At 35.9% G+C, this 18372-nt stretch overlaps 1 protein-coding gene across 1 annotated transcript in view; it reads right to left on the bottom strand.

Annotated features, from left to right (window-relative positions):
- The window catches only part of LOC110031831 (nuclear pore complex protein GP210), a 172228-nt gene that overhangs the window by 66468 nt on the left and 87388 nt on the right, over positions 1–18372 (bottom strand). Inside the window, 2 exon segments of the mRNA XM_020735245.1 lie at positions 10451–10519; positions 10587–10646. Coding sequence (XP_020590904.1) covers positions 10451–10519; positions 10587–10646 — 129 coding nt within the window.

Raw genomic sequence — 18372 nt, 5'->3', positions numbered from 1 at the left:
CATATTTTGTAATTATACATATAAAAATAGAGGGTTAATTACTATAAAAATTCCTTAAAAAAATTATGCATGTTTATATAAAATGAATTTCTACAGTCGCTACCGAAATTTAGCTTATTACTAGTAATAACGTAAAAAACCGTATATAATATATCTACTGACGTTTTAGCGACAACAAAATTGACGTAGCAAAAAAGCTTATCGGTAATAAAATTACTGTCGGATTTAGCAACGATTCACATTAGCCAACGGATATACAACGAACCATAACTGTTGCTATTGATCCCTAAACATGTTAAGTTAACCTTAGCTTGATCATCGGTTATACAACTGACGCATATGTCCGTAAGGAACATGTTGCACTTCTGTCATAGAAGTGCATGTCAGTAAAACATGACATATTTAACCGTACCTTAATCGTCGGTTATATAATCAAAAAATATGTCCGTAGGAAAACTATTGCACTTCCGTCTGAAAAGTGTTGCAATTCTGGCAGTATAAAAAATTAGTTCTGACAGCTTATAAACGACTTTTAAACCATCGGTAATCAACATTATTACTGACAAAAATTTCAGCCGCTTATTACAAAAGATTGTCGATTAACACACCATCAAATAGTGAGTCCATAAATTATCGACGAAATATGATCGTCGGTTAATATTTGCTCATAAATGACGGTATCATGCGTCTGTAGTAATAAAAACCGTCGAAAAAAATATTATTATTGCCAAGCGAAGGCATGTTCTGTAGTTACGCCATTGCAAATAACCCAGCTCATAAACCGTCGCAATGTCGTTGGAAATTAAAGCATTTTTTTCGGCTTATATATAAGTCTTCAGTTTTAGTGCTTGTTCTTATAGTTAATTGATCTCCATTTTGTGAATTATTTCACCAGAGCATCCTACACATATTAAGTTATTTTATAATTTTTTTACATAGTTTTTAAAGCTTTAGATTCCAAAATTTAAATAACTTATATGATGAACTTAGCAATTAAAATTAAAAATCTACAATAATTACAGAAAAAACTTGATAGTCTTTATTCTATATAATTATATCATACTCCACAATCTTTATTTCTAAGTTTAACTTCATTTTTTTCCCAAAACTGAGAAGGATAATGGGACGAAAAAAGACATGTCATTACCCGCAATCTTTATTTCTAAGTATATTTTTTTTCCAGCTCCTCCTATTGATCATCAAAAGGATATTGCCATTACCCGAAGTAACCAAAGAATCGTCCATCAGATTCCTATGCTCAAGTAGTTCTCCATTCTTCTTTTTCCACCTGGATGTGTAGACATGTCATTCCTCATCTGAGGATTAACTCAAATGATCAATGGATTGTTCCAAAAGTGGTCGAACATGTGTAGCTTGTTGCACATCATGATCCCCATAAGCTTGAGTAACATTAATATTTTGCTCGACCTGATGAGGCTGTAGTGAAGCAGTAGAAGTATTGTCACCTGTAATATCAGTGATACGTTCTAGAGCAGGTGGGGTCTGAAAAATCTCTCGCCCCCACGATAAGGGATTCCAAAGACGGGGGAGCAACAACATTGTGTGTAGACTGAATAGTTGTAATATTGTCTGCAAGAATAGTGGCGTCTTCGAGGGTATCCTTTTGATGATCAATAGTGTCAATAACTTGGAGCTGATCAGGAAGAGATGAAATCACTGCCTCTGGCAGAGCACTGTGCTTTTTGGTATGAGATGTGGATGTGGATGGTGGCATTGAGAACTGGAGTGATCGAACATACGACAGTTTGAACAATACGAAAGAAAAGACTCGATCACTACATTTTGCCAATACCCATGTTGTTGTATGCCTAACTAAATTTTCTAAGAAGCAGATGAAGTGATGTCTCTTTCAACAAGTACTCTGACTTCCAATGAACGGGAAAGATTAAAAGTAGGAATGTCCTTTTTGAGTAGTTTACCATAAGCTGAGGCAATAACGTACAAAACTTTTTGAGTAAAATAATGAAATTTCATACCAGAGATGCGAATTCAAACCGGAATGATCGGAGGTTTCGTCTGGCGGTCAAAATCCACAGACCATTTCATAATCATCATTGCTCTGTTATTAATCTAGATTATCCTTATAGCAAATAAACGCGTGTAATTCTCTTCATTATTAATCTGTATGGGAATGTGTTTTACATCTAACATTCCAAATTTTCACTCCCCAACCAAGTGCATAAGCTCAAATTCCTTACGAATCAACTCCATTTTGGGATAGTCATACAGAAATTTCCAACAAAATTCAGTCGACAGGAGGAAGCAAGTTGAATGCATTCAGCTTCTATAAAAAGGATGGCAGGCTTCGCATTCTTCCTACCAGGTTTCTTAAAATCATCCTCCCACTCAAACGAAGGAAGTAAATAGCACAATTTAGGTTTACCTGAGGCGTGGACACCCGCAAGGGCAGCAACATATGATCTTTCCGAAGCCATCCCCAATACATGAAGGTGTGGCGTTAAGAACAGTGAAGAAAGCAAAGAAAGAAGCAAAGTCTGAATCCAGAAAACAGGGAGCAAGAGCGGAAAACCCTATGAAAAAGCCGTGCGAATTTAGCTCAAGCATAACGACGCCCTTCAGCCTGCAGCAAACACACGAGCGGAAACCCCTTTGAAGAAGCCCTGTAAAATCAGATAAAGCAGAACGACGCCCTATAGCTTGTAGCGAACAAGACGCAGCCCGCCGAAATCACAGAAGCAGACGATGAGAACCCCTGCAAAATCAGCTCGAGCAGATAGCGGTAGACAACGCGAGAAGCCGGCGACGAAGCTGAAGCAGAGACACGAGAGATATCGAAACAGCAGACGATAGGGTTCGCCAGGAGGCGAAACTCTAGCAGAGCGGAGACGACGGCACATCGTTTTGTTATATATATATATATTATAGATGAAACTCACCACCGTTCCATTTTTATAGTGAAGGCATAGATACTCATTTTGTTTTGAAACCTAATGATTTTGATGGAAGTACATTATAGGTGACAACGCCCTGTAGGATATAAGAGCTCAAATTCTATTTACCAGAGTGAGCCATATGTGGAAATATATATATATATATATATTTATATATTTTTTTCTGTTTTTTTTTTGTAAAAGAGCAGCGGTGGCTCCCTACGCATTAATTAAAAGAAAAAGTACAGAAATAGGAGGGGGGAGGATTCCCGTCTATGAAAATAAAAAAAAAATACATTTGACTCACCCCCAGGGGCTCCTCTCCCCACAGTACAACTCACAAAAAGGAAGCTCCAAAAATACAGGTATACCCAAAACCAAAGAACAAAAACCCAAAAATAAGTAAATTTGTGTTGTAGTGTAACTTGAAATGTAAAAAATAGAAAAAAGATGTACAAAAAGTGTCTTCATGTTAGTAAAGTTCTCCAAAAGCATTCCCACGAGCAACCAAAAAACATTTGAAATACATGAGCATAGAGCAGAGAGGTCCAAAACAGCGGTATCCAACGGAAGACGTGAGAACAAAACAGAAACAGGAATCAGGAACAAAAAACAGGGAGACAGAAACCGGCCTACTGCAAAAACATAGAAACCTGCCAAGCATAAAAAAATCTCACAAGAGGAGAGAGGCTTAAATACGGACATAAGGCAGATTCAAGTTAACCCAATGAGGAGGCGTCTGAGAGGAAAGGAGGGTAAATACCGACGTGACATACCTCCCTTAGATGCTTGGCTAACAAATCAGCAGGGGAGTTGCCCTCTCCATGAATGAATTTCCAATTTACCTCAAGATGCATTTCAACCATAAAAGATAAAATACGTTTAAAAGTGCAAAATATATCCCAGAGGGGAGAAGAGATACCCAAAAGAGTATCATAGAGCAATTTAGAATCAGTTTCCACCTTAATTTTATGAAAATTGAAAACAGTAGCCACCATTAAAGCCAGAAAAACCCCCCAGCATTCTGTGGCCAATGGGTTGTTAGCAACAACAGGAGAGGTGAAATAACAGAGACACCTACCCTCAAAATCTCTAAACATGCCCCCAACCGCAGCATAATCAGGATGCCAACAGCCATCCATATTAATTTTAACAAAGCCCGGTGAAGGGGGAGCCCACCTAATGAGCCGGGGGCACCTTAAATTAGGAACATCAATAGAACCGGCCCTCAGAACCTTATTGTAATAGACAAGCACATAAGCAACAGTCATATAAGCAGTGGGGGGAGAAGTATGATATTTAAAACTGTTTCTGGAGGTCCACAAAAACCAGAGAACCAATAAAGGGAGGGGAAAAAGGATATAGAGAAAACTTAAGAATGTCATCAATAGGTATTAAAGAAGTAAGATAGCGCCAAAGGAAAAATGATATAGAGGGAGATAAAAATTTATGCCAAATTCATTTTCCCCAGAACCAATCACGGTGAGAGTGTAAAGTGCTATAAAAAAGCTTACAAACTGATTGAGAGTTGTTCATTTTCCACATGGGGAGATCCTTTCGTGAAGGAGCAATAGAAATAGTGATAATTTGCTTTGCATTTTGCTCCCCCACAATAGAAGACAATTTGGAAAAATCCCGGAGAAATCTCAGTCATCATGAGTAAAGAAATCAGAAACCAATAAGAAATTAGTATGAAGTGGCATCAGAGAAATGTGACAATCTCCAATTATCATTCCATAAAGAGATATTACCATCGCCTGTCTCAAAACATGAAATCATTAGCAGTAGTTATAACATTTACAACAGCTTTACAAATTCAGGAATCACCAATTTTCCACTCGACCTGGGAAGGATGAGTTTGAGCACAATATTTTTGATGCATAAAGGAAGCCCATAGAGATAGTCCAATCTGAATTTAAACCAAAGTTTGCAAAGGTTTATTTCCACAGTATGTTTCAAAGCTTTAAAACCAAACCCGCCAGCCTTCTTAGGCTTACAAACCTTATGCCAAGATCCCCAAATTTTCTTTGCACAATTCCCCACCTAAAATAATATATTAAAAAGTCTCTCCATAATGTTGATAGCACTCTTTTTTGGGTTAAACACCTGAAAAACATATAGTGGAATACTCTGAAGAACACTAGAGAGCAAAGAAATTCTACCCCCAGTAGAAAGAAAAACATTTCTAAAACATTTCTCCAATCGATCGTTAATTTTGCGCTTGATTTTATCAATAACATCATCCATATCAATTTGTTTCCTCCTTCCCCTTATCAAATTAACTCCAAGATATTTGAGAGGGAGAGATGCATGATGAAAGCCAGTATATGCAACTCTCCAATGAATAAGATGTTGTTTAACATGCTTGCCAAAAAACATCTGACAATTGTCACAATTAAATATGAGTCCAAAACAATTCTGGAAATTCTTTAAGAGTCCCATCAATTGTTTTATGATAAGTTTAGATGCATTAGCAAAAATAATCACGTCATCAGCATAAGCAAGGTGTGAAACCATCATTTTAGCCTTATGAGAAAACTGTGTATGAGGGTGTAATAGCTGGAAATGATTGAGCATCCTGGATAAATAATTGAAAGATAAAATAAAAATAATATGGGAAAGAGGGTCCCCCTGTTTAATGCCACGACGAGCAGTGACGAAGCCATAAGAATTTTCATTAACCAGCACAAAATAATAGTTATTAGCCAACCATATTTTAATCAAGGTGCAAAAACTAGTATTGAAACTTCTAGCTTTCAAAACGTTGATAATAAAATCTCAATTTATGGTATTGAAGGCTTTGTTGATATCTAATTTGATAATAAGATTGTCACTCCTGCATTTTTTATCAAGATCCTGCAAAATTTCCTGGGCCAAGAGAATATTGTCAGAAATATCACGTCCTTTAATGAAGGTCGACTAGTGAGGGGAGATGAGTGAAGGAAGGTGGGGTTGAAGACGAGCCACAATCAGTTTACTGATAATTTTAGAAATCACGGATGTGAGTGAGATGGGTCGAAAGTCCTTCCAATGAGATTTATCATTAGATTTAGGGATAAGAACAATCAGAACAGCAAAGAAATACTTTCCAGGATCTTCGCCCTGAAAAAAATTTTGAATTGCAAGAATCACCTCTTTCTTTATGATGTTCCAGCAGGAAATATAAAAAGCAGAAGTGAATCCATCAGGGACAAGAGCTTTCTGAGAACTAATATCTTTAAGGGCAGTGAAAATCTCCAACTCAATAGGGCGGTCGGACAGAGAGAGGGAGGAAACCAAGTCCCTCTAATCCTCAAACAAATTCGAAAGAATATCAGTGACAGGTAGAGTATCAGCATATAGAGAAGAAAAATAATCAGCTGCATTGGAACCAATTTGATCAGCATCAGTGAGTACAGAGCCCTCATCAGTAACAATCTTAATAATGGTATTTATGTTACGACAATGTTTGATAGTAGCATGAAAAAGTTTGGTATTTTTGTCACCGTTTTTGGAATAATTGTCACAAGCTTTCTGTTTAAGGAAATCCTCCTCAATAGTGATTTCCTCCAAAAGAGCATGATGAACATTAGCTAACTTTGCCACAAGATTAGGAGTGTCAATAACCTGAGCTTCTAAAGTGTCAACCTCCTGTTGGGCCTTCAAAACCCTAGAATGAACATTGTTAAAAGTATCAATGTTCCACCTCTTTAAGTGAGAAGCAACATCCTTATGTAATTGACATAAAATGAACCAAGGGTTATTACTCCATCTCGAGACCCAAGTCTGCTTTATCAAGTCAATAAAAGTAAGATGAGAAACCAAGACATTAAGAAATTTAAAATGATAACGAGCAGGTTTAGAATGAAAAGCCAAGCTAAGAGAAATGGGATCATGGTCTGATGCAGCATGATTAAGATGTTTGTTATTAATAATGTTGTAGTAATCCAGAAAAGAAGAGTTTCTCAGAAATCTATACAGTCTTTGCATAAGAAAACCCTGCTGCCAAGTGTAAGGAAAACCCAAAAAGCCTAAATCATAAAGAGCAGCATCCTCAATATGATCACAAAAATGGTTGATAAGGCTCGTATCAACCTTAGCACCACCCTATCTCTCAGAAGACGACATAATCATATTTAAATCCCCACCAACGAACCAATTCTCAGTAATAGTAACACCCATATGAGTAACTTGTTGCCAAAGAAGAAGCTTGTCACTTAAAAGAGAACTGGCATAAATGAAAGTAGCACAACCAAAAATACTCTTCAACTTATAATGAATTAGAACATATTGCACATTGTCATCAATAATGTTAAGAGTGATGTCTTTCAGGCAAAAGAGCCAAATTTTATTGTTCAGATTACTGTAATGCATGTAACCATTGAATATCTTAATGATGACCTCTTTATGAACCGTAACAAGAGACTCCAAAAGAACAAAAATGTCAGATTTATGGACTCTACATAAATGTTTTAAACGATTAAAGGAGTGAGGGTTCGCCACTCCTCTAATGTTCCACACCAGAATGTTAAACATCTTGGCCCATGACACCCCCCTCCTAGCAAGCCTATGGGGAAGGTGCAAGCGCTCGCTCTCCGAATGATATGTGGCATCAATATTTTTTGTCTGTGTCATAATTGGAAGTTCAAATTTCTTTCTGCCTCTTTTCCTACTATATTTTTGAATTTGTCATTCAGATTCTAACGCCTTGGCAGCCAAAGAAGCTGGATCCGGCAGTGGTGGAGCATCCAAAGAAATAGTAGGATGAGTGGTTGCTTGTGGGGGATCATGAACCTCTAATTGTTCAAGTAAAGCAGAGGGAATCTGAGGAATCTGAGCCTCAGATTCCGGTTCAGATGCAGCAATAGGTTCCACATTTTCATCAGCTCGCACAGGACCCATACGTGCCACTTCCACAGAGTGAGCAGAACTAGTTACCTCCAAACAGGGAGCAACCAGCTCAAGAGGGCCCATGCAAGCAACTTCAGCGGACTGAGCAGCCGGTTCAAAATTATTAGTTCGAAGAGCAGAATTCTGCTTAACAAAGGCCACACAACCAGCAGAGGATTTCCGCAATTCAGGGTGCAAATGAAAACAGTGTTCCGGATCATGACCAAACATGCTACAGTGCGAACAGTAGTGAGGATGTTTCTCAAGAAACACCGGCTGCCAATAACCCGTATGATTAGATCCAATCCAAACCTCCTCCGGAGGAGGTAAGGTAACATCACGTTCTATTGATATTCTAGTCATTGAGGATCTTGTTAAATTAAAGGTAGGGGCATTAAGCATTAACGGCTTACCATACATTGCAGCTATAGAAAACAAAATTTCGTGATTGAATAAATGCACCTTTAAACCCGGAAGTCTAAGCTAGACGGAAATAATAGGTAGCTCAGTCTTAGGATCAAACTCAGTAGTTCATTTAAGAACTTTCATCCAAATATCACCAAAATGAACAGTTCTGCGTGCAAAAAGCTTAGCATAATCGTCCTCATTTGAGAGTTGGATCAGAATGTGCCTGCTATCAAGAGCACCGATCTTACAACCCCTTGAAAGATTCAAAAGCTCAAAATGCTTTAACAAGATATCATATTTCGGAAGCCCATAAAGGAATTTACCAACAAGATGCAATCGACAGGCAGAGGCAAGAATGGAGTTCTCAGAGTAAGAGAGAAAAAGCGCACACCTCATCTGAGAGTTGGATCAGAATGTGTCTATTGTCAAGAGCACCGATCTTCCAACCCCTTGAAAGATTCAAAACCTCAAAATGCTTCAACAAGAAATCATATTTCGGAAGCTCATAAAGGAATTTACCAACAAGATGCAAACGACAGGCAGAGGCAAGAATGGAGTTCTCAGAGTAAGAGAGAAAAAGCGCACACTTCCCTCCCTTACGACCCTAGGACTTAATAAAATTGTATTCCCCACCAAGAACAAGTGAATCATGGAAAGAAGAAGGAAAAGCAAACTTCGGAGGAGAACCGGAGGATAAAACCCCTGCAGTGACTTCGCCATAACCGGCGAGAGAACGAAGAGACGAGAAAAGAAACCAGGAGCGTAGGAGAAGCCAAAACCAAACGAAAGGAAAGATTTCATCGGAGAAGGACCGTCGAGAAGGAGACCACGCTGTCAGCAAACCCTAGAATTGGACCTCCCGAATCGCCGCGCCGCGCTATATATATATATATATATATATATATATATATATCCTTAAGAAAAAAAATAAATAGTTTAACTAATTAAACTCAAATTTTGGATTAGACATAAGCAATGATAATTAAATTAAACAGGATAAAATTAAATTAAGGAAAGATAAAAAATTCAATCAGGTTGATATATTGTAACTAAGAAAGATGTCTTAAATTAAATTATCCTAAAACTACTTACAAAAACACATAAAAAGGAGAATTAATATTAAATTAATTAAAGTCAAAAAAAAAAGGAGATGAAGGTAACAAGGGTGTGCAAGAGTATAAAAACTAATTTTTTTCTTATTTGGAAAATATACACATTTAACCAATTAGATGGTTTTATCATCATGCAATATAAATAAGAAGATTTTCAAGTTTGCTAAAAAATATATATGTATTTATTAATTATAATAATAATAACAAATTGTAGAGTAATAAAGTAATAAATGCTAATCAAGTCTACGTTTTTATTATAAGTTATTCATCCAGTATAGTAGCCTACCTAGGGAGGATAACTATTAGATGGAAAAATGGCAAGGTTGGCTTTAACTAGTTAAAAGCCTAAACCGATTCACCTTACCGCCTCGATAGTCAACCAATTAGCCCTTGGGGCCTTTAGTTGCTAGGTTTGGGTTAGAATTAGATTTGTTTGTTTCTTCCTGGTAAAAATATTTGATGAGACATGTTCTCAGAGACATTGCTAGATTTTATGTTATTTTGAGAATCAAGCCCTATTTTCTCCACCTATAGGAGTGCTGTAGCCTTCTCATTCAAGTGGTGTTTAATATCTCTTGATTGAGTGCATGTGATGAAAACTTCTCTTTACTTGTGTAGCTTCACGTCCGTTAACCTATCCAAATGTTATTATTTTGGCGTTTTCTTTGTTCCTATCCCCTTAAAAACATAGCAAATCTCACTCTTGATCCCTCACCATCATCTAAAACCCAAGACCCGTTTCCTGACATGTTTAGATGGGGATATCCTACAAAGGTCATAATGTGGTTACATATGCTATTAACTTTCCACATACAAGTGTCGTTGTGTCATGACTATTAAATTTGAGAACATGCGCACAGCATATGTGATTGAGGCATTATTACATACTTTTTTTGCCCTGTTATGTTATTCCTTACTATTTATCATATACCTAAAGGTCCAAATGCAGTTGTAAATAAACCATAGTATGATCTACCAGGGTGCAAGAAAGATCATTCCTGGGAAGCAGACATTTAAAGAAAGCATACAATTTGGTTACTAAAGTTTGAAATTTTATTCCTTTGAACTGATCAATAAATATAAAATGAGTTGAAAAGTATTGATGAATTAAAATATTAATAAAAGTAATTCAAAAGAAAACCCATGTACCTGGGAGGACTCGAAGATATATCCATCATTGGTTCCTGCTAGAAGTTCAAAAGTTCTAATAGTCCCTTCCTACCATAGATGAGGCAGCATATATAAGTGATGCAAACAATTTTAAACACAAAAACATTCAAAGTACCATGAGGATTATATCTTCTTCAGAAGCAATCTTAATCCATTCCACATTTGCAACTTTGACCTGTAAAACTTGTATGAAAATGTAAGATACACAACAAAAAAAATATATAGAGTAAGGTGCTTCAAAAAATGAAAGCAGCATGTCACTTACACAAAGAATAATTAGTTACAAATGTGCAGAATTTCAAAAGAGATGTAATTTCACATATATCTATCAAAACAATCAGCGATGTTGATCCAAGCTCAAATGGTCAAGTTGAGAACTGAAGCAAATATAAAAAATGTACGATGATAATAAGATGCAAAATATTTGCATTAATGATCCCTATTAGTCTTTGGCTTTTTGTTGAAATTCAAAATAATGCGAAATATTTTTATTGATATGAAAGTTGGAATAAATACCTAAAAGAAGAAAGACAATAAACAAAAATAACAGGTAAAGAAAGATATAACACCTAATATCTCCAATTAATCAATTCATATTAATTATTTGGAGAGAAAGAAAACAACATAAAATAGAAAAGCCTAAAATAGGAATAGAAATAAAATTATATTAGTAAATAAATTTACTTCTCATAACTTATAACAGGAATAAATTATTTTCTAATATAACTTCTAACACTCCCCGTGAAGTTGAATTATAGTCGAAAACTATGTTCAACTTGAACTTTAAAAATCAAATAATAGGCGAGGAAGAAACCGTGAGGTAGAACTTGAAGTCTTCATCTCGTACTGCTGTTGTCTTAAACTGCATTTCCTGCGGTGTCTGTAGCTAGGCGGAAAACTCTTATAAAGAATGTTGTAGAGGATTTTGTAGGGAAGTAGACAACTGTAGTTGTCTTTGACTACAGATCTTACAGTGTTTGTAGAAATGTGGAAGGCTCCTACATTTAATGCTGCATAGAATTAGACAACTGTGGTTGTCTTTAACTACGGTTCCTGCAGTGTCTGTAGGTAAGAAAGAAGGGAGTCTGACGGCCATGAAAAAAAGGGAGTTTGCAGAGAAGTAGATAACATGCAGAAAAAGCTGACTTCTAGTTGACTGTGATTGTCTTTAACTACAGTTCTTGTAGCAGAAAAAAATCTGAAAGGAGGGCTTGATACAAGAAGAATTTGATGGAGGACCTGTCGTAGAAAAAATTCTAGAGGGTTTCATACAGGAAAAAACTCCAGAGGATGACTTGTTGTAGGAAAGCTACCGATGAGGGTCTACTACAAGAAAAATTCCAGATGAGGGCCAAATATAGAAAAAAACTCCAAAGGAGGACATGATGCAAGAAGAATTTCCTTAGAGCACTTACTATTGCGACATCTAACAATGGATGGCAGAAAGCAACCTAAGGCAAGCGCCAGTGTCGCCAGAATCCAACAGCCAGCCCCACCGCAGCAGATCAGCTGTCACATGATGTTTCCCCACTCAAAAGTGCCAATGTATACGCGTTGGTCGATCAGAAAGCTCAAGAGTGACGCCGCACCATTGAATTAGCTGTGGTCGTTGTCGTTCCTACTTTTAAATCTAGGTCCGCAACCATTGCGGTTGCTTCTAATGAGGATAAGGATGATAGCTGACCTAAGGGAACTTAGCTGCCATCTCTCACTCTTGCTTCTGTAAGAACTCCCGTTTGATGAACCCAAGCTAAGAGAGAAATGTTGTTTAAGGGTTGTCGGTCCACATTAAGGGCAGCATACTCACAACAAAGAGAGAAATGTTGCCTGATATGCCAAGCTAAGAGATGATTTGGCAAGTGCAAGGCTAGAGATCAACATCTGCATGAAGGTATGTGGTTTGGATTTTTTCACTGTCGGGATCTTCGCCAAGTTGAGTTTTTGGTTCTACAAATAGGTTATCTGGAGCAATTAATTGACTAGCCTCTTGCACATCTGAAAGAAAAGCTTGGGCTTCTTCAATGACCTAGTGTTTTCCCCCTTGTGTTCAGAAAGTTTGATCGCTAAAATAATACGACTCTATTCTAGTCGTGCTATTGCAACATCTCGCTCTGCTTGTTGTTGTCATTGTATGGTATGAAAGACTTCGATCTAATCCTCGAGAATCTCTAGTGCATACCTAATGGTGTTAAGGCTCCTTGCCCCAGGCAGCGTCCTCGTCCGCCCTGAAACCCTTAACGAAAACGTACCCACATTTACTTTAGTCACATTCGTAGTGTACTTCTTCATTCGGCAGAAGCTTCTTCTCCAGAGTAGACAGGGAGATATTCTTAATCGAATTCAGAAAGTGAGCTATGGAGATCTCATGGATGACGTCGCTGATCTGATCATGGAGGTCCCAGATCCTCTCCAGAACATCTTTTATCTGTTCAATCTCCATCTCCCATTTCATCCTGTAAGTTAGGGTTACAGTATCCCACAGGCCATTCTCGGAACCGCGGACGCGGCTTCGTCAGACTGGGTAATAAGAGGGAGATGTAAAAATATTACGAGAAAATTGCTAAGGAGAGTCACCCCCTTCCTATAGGGAGGATGACAAGAAGGGAGTCCAGCGGCGGCTCTGAAAAGAAGACCGGTGGCTAGGGTAGGAAATTTAGCTCTGATAACATGTTGAAAGTCAGAATAATGCGGAATATTTTTATTAATATGAAAGGGGGTATAAATAATCTGTACATGAATCATAGAATAGGAAAGACAATAAAAAGAAACAACACGAAATGAAAGATATAATACATGATATCTTTAATTAATCAATTTTAATCAATTTATATTAATTATTTGAAGATAAAGGAAACAACATAAAACAGAAAGCCTAAACTAGGAAAGGAAATAAATCTAATCCAAGAAAATAAATTTAAAATAGGAAAGGAAATAAAATTACATAAGGAAACAGACCTGATCATCATAACTTCTAATGGGAATAAAATATTTTCAAATATAACTTCTAACCATTTTTATAATTTTTTTTTTATTCAGGTAGGATTTTTTATGTACATAGCTAATATGTTATATGATGAGAAATCATCCGTGATTTTTATTTAGTGCCCTACTTTTAGCGTCTCAAATAGCTTAGGCAATCTCAATTGTTTGATCTGATAGTCCTATTGGTTTGGACGTCATTGCTACAGTGAAGCTTCACCTACTATCCCATGATTCTTCAAGGCTAAAGTCTAATCCTCTTTTCAGCAGCCTATTCAGCATCTATGGATTACCAAAGTGATCTACAACTACATCTTTCTTTTAAAATGGATATAGCAACTAGTTGAGTGAGTCAGTTAAGTATCAGTAAGTTTTAAGTTAAAATGATAGAATTTTACAGATTATTATCACTAAAAACATTACTTTTGGGAGGAATTTTTCACCTAATATGAGATGAAGATTTCAAACAATAAATAAAATAAAAATAATGATGCAAATAGAACAAGGATGAAATAGAAAAACTATTAAACAAATTTACGACAGAAACATCCCTAATTACTATAGCTGCACCAAAGCAGCACTGTAGCAATGCCAAGGCATAGTTCTATCAAAATAGAGTACAGAGCGTTGAGGCACTACCCTAGCAGTGCTGCGAAGCTACAAACAGTCAAGAAATAAGAAAGACCGCCGCGGAATCAAGGAAACAACGTCACAGCACTAAAACCTGACAACTTAAATTTGAAGGCAATTTTCAAGCCAGGCCAATTTAGGGAGGCCATGTAGAGCACACTTGCTGACAAACATAGAGGATTACAAGGCGACATAGAGAGGAGGGTAGAAATGTGAGAGCATTAGAGAGAGCCGATGAGAGCAAGAAAAGAAAGACTGGGAAGAAAATCTAAGGGAGCTAAAAATTATAACCCTAGTCCTTCTCTTTCAAACTTTTTGTTGTTTGGTGAATTTTAAAATAATATTATGTTTTGTTTGTTATTTTTTGTGTGAAAGCATGAACTAAATTATGTAAACTCGTGCTTAATTTATACTATTTTATGTGCAATTCCTGTGTTACTTGTGTGATTAATGAAAATTTGTTCAATTACTAGTCACATGTTTACTTAAATTTTAGTGTAATTTCTGGATATCAAAATAGTCATAAATAAACAATAAGAAGTAAATTAATAAATTCTAGAGTATGAAAAACATATAAATAAGAATTTGCAATCCATTATAAAATATTCACAATGAATCGCTTCTTCTACTTCATATAGATAATTATTGAATTAGAATGAATAATTTGCATTTATAACTTATCGAGAAACACTAAAAAATATAATTCCTCTTAATGAACTAATAGTCTATTCCAACTTATGACAAGACAGAAATTAATATAAGCAGATCATATAACTAGGGCACTCTCTCCAACTATTAAATCCAAGTTCTAAAATATTTTACTTTGTATACTATTGTTTAAATTAAATTAGATTAAAAGGTTGAATAAAAACTAGAAAAACATAAAATCAATAATTAACTTATCACCGTTTCAATATTATGCTTCGGGAAACAATACTCTACTCACTTTATATTTTTATTTGGGATACGTGAACTTACATACACTATTCTAGCTGATCACAACTTTCTTATATTTCTCAATTTGGTTGCAATATAAAATTAGACGAGGGCAAGAATTTGCGATCTTGCTAAAGTCACAAATCATTGACAGGGGCATTTAATTTTTTTTAGTTATAAAAGGGAATAAGAAGAATACACAAATTCAATTGGTTGTTGAAAAAAAATTGTTTATTTGAATACTCAATTTCTTTTTCTTCCAAAAACAAAGTAAAAGAGTTGATAAATTCTAGAAGAAATATCCACATGTATAACAGAAAGCATGATTCTAACATGAATTCTTCCCATCTTTTTTATTCCACACTTCTTCCTTTCTGATATTTTAGTTTATTAATTTGAAGTAACATGGTGATTAATCAAGTTTTCTACAATTAAGATTACTATCAAGCACATGAAAACCACTCTTGTTTGCCTTTTTGAATCCTTATGCTTGTAGTTAATTTCGAGTAAAGAACCATATAACTATCAACTGCCATAGCTTCTATCATATTATCGATTTCATCAAAATAAATTTAGTTGACTTAGATCAATAGCTTTTTTCTTACAAAGTTTGCACGATTGTTGCATCACTTTCCATCATCTCAGGTGAGATTTACAAATAACCTTTCGGCATTGGAGCATAAGATATGTTATCAACTATAAATTGCGCTAAACATCAAGGTCATTTGACAGAACAGCAAGTTGATGAACTTTACAAGAATAATAAGAATAGTTAACTAAGTAGATGAATAAACAAGAGCAATGACAAAAGATATAAATCAAGTTAGTATTAATTGATTTTTGAAAACTACTCGTTCTTAACCCAATGAACAACAAATTGAATTTAATTCCGTTGTGACAAGAAAGCATAGATATTTTTTAGATCTCCTTTAGTTAGGTTGTCTAACATCAAGTTTCCTAACATGCAAACTTCCTAATATACAAGATTCAAATTTATTACTTTCAATAACACACTCCCTCAAGCTAGAGCATAGATATTTATTATGCCCGGCTTGTTACAAAAATAAGTGACCATAACTCCATTATGGGTTTTTGGGAAAATATCCCTTAGTTATTCTCTAGTCTTCACATGAGTTTTAGAGATTAGATTTTATTGCATTTTTTCACGAACAAAATTAAAATCAATCTCAATGTGCTTGGTTATTCATGAATGACAAGATTTGAGGCAATATAAATTGCACTTGGTTATCACACCACAGTTTTACTAAAATTGCCATCTTAAAACCTAGCTTGGTCGAGAGATGGGAGACCCACATCAATTCACTCAACGCGTCTGCAATTGCTCAATACTCAAAGTCAACAATGATCCGTGACACTACATTATGTTTCTTACTATTCCATGATACCAAAATTATAAACAAGAAAGGCGCAATATTTAGTAATAGATCTTTGTTCAATCTTAGAACTTGCCCAATCTGCATTAGAGAAACATTCAATATTTCCATGCCCTTGATCCTGGTATAAAACACTATGTTCAAGAGCTCCCTTGAGGTTACAAACTATTTGTTCTAAAGCTAGCCAATGATGGATTGTGGGGGAAGACATAAACTGACTAATAGTGTTAACCAAGTACGCAACGTCATAATGAATTATTGCGATGTAGTTTAATTTTTTCACTAAATTTCTATACCATTCAACATCATTAAAAGACTCTCCATCCTTGGTGAGTTGTTGATTAGAAAGCATCAGAGTATTGCATGGTTTGAAATCTAATATTTTGATTTCTACTAACAAATCTAACAATTTTTTGTTGAGATAGAAAGATAACCTTCTTGTTTATTGATACCTCAGTCCCCGAAGTACTTTAAGGAACCCAGATCTTTAGGGCTGAAAAAATTTTGAAGAAATGATTTCCTGCATATTGCTTCCAGTAATAACAATATCATCAACAAAAACCAACAATAGAATAATTTCCGAAGTAGATTTCTTATAGAATATAGTGTAATCACTTCTACTTTTCCGCATCCAAAACCCTTCTACTACTTGACTAAATTTTTCAAACCATGCTCGAGGGCTTTGCTTCAATCCATATAAGGACTTCTAAAAACAACAAATATTTCCAAACTCACCCCTGAGCAACAAACTCAAAAGGTCTCCATGTAACCTCATATAAAAGATCGCAACACATAAAAGAATTCTTCACATCCAGCTAGTGCGAGGGCCAATTACTCATTGGGCCAAGGGCAGAAGTAGGTGAACTGAAATCAACTTACCTATCAGAGAGAATGTGTCGATGTCATAAGTTTGAGCATAGCCCTTAGCAATCAATCGAGATTTGAGATGAGTTACAGATCCATCAGAATAAAACTTAGATGTAAAGACCCACTTACAGCCAACAGCTTTCTTGCCAAAAGGTAATTCAACTAGTTCCCAAGTTTCATTTTTAGTTAAGGCAACAATCTCATCAAGCATCCCTACCCGCCACCTAGAATGAGAAATGGCTTGCCAAACAAATCTTGGAATCTCAATAGAATCAAGAGCAACACCAAACGACCAAGAAGTTGAAGATAACTGATTATAGTTAAGACAAGAGGAAATGGGATGGACGCATTGACATTTACATCTTCGAATGTAAATAGGTAAATCAAGCTCACTAGAAGAACGATCCACTAAGGAAGATCATACTGGTGTCGGACTAGGACCAGAGGATGATGCCTTGTTCAGTAAACAATTGTGATAGGTGGTCTAAACTGAGGTAGTGGAGGTAGAGCTGAAGTAAGACCTGAACTTATGATGTGATACATTAACAAGTCATCAAAATCTTATGAAGATTTAGGCATCGATGAAACACCAAAGAATTGGATTTGTTCATGAAAAGTGACATCAGCATAAATCATGTACCTATTCAAAAGGAGAAAACACTGATACTTTTAGGGTTCAGAATATTCTAAAAAGACACTTTATTGGCTTAGGGTCCAATTTTAAATATGTGGACGAGTATCACGAACAAAACAAGTACATCCAAATATGTGTGGTTCAATAGAAAAAATAGAGTTAGTTGGAAACCAAACTTGGAAGGGTGTATAATTTTGTAGAACAGTAAAAAAAATCTGATTGATCAAAAAATATGCAGTGGATACTACATCAAACCAGAACTGTTTAAACATGTTTAGATGGGCAGGATAACCTTATTCAACTTAAAAATGAAGAGTATTACACACGCTTATTTGCTAGAAGATTGATTTGGATTGATAACAAAGCAATGAAAATTTTGAAATAAACTGTGGATTTTGACCCACAGACGGAACCACCAACCATACCGATCTGGATTCGCCTCCCAAGTCTGAAATTGTCCT

This window comes from Phalaenopsis equestris, unplaced genomic scaffold (genome assembly GCF_001263595.1).
Source record: "Phalaenopsis equestris unplaced genomic scaffold, ASM126359v1 Scaffold000848, whole genome shotgun sequence".
NCBI lineage: Eukaryota > Viridiplantae > Streptophyta > Magnoliopsida > Asparagales > Orchidaceae > Phalaenopsis > Phalaenopsis equestris.
The sequence above is the reverse complement of the archived record's forward strand: the minus strand, read 5'-3'. Positions and strand labels throughout refer to the sequence as shown.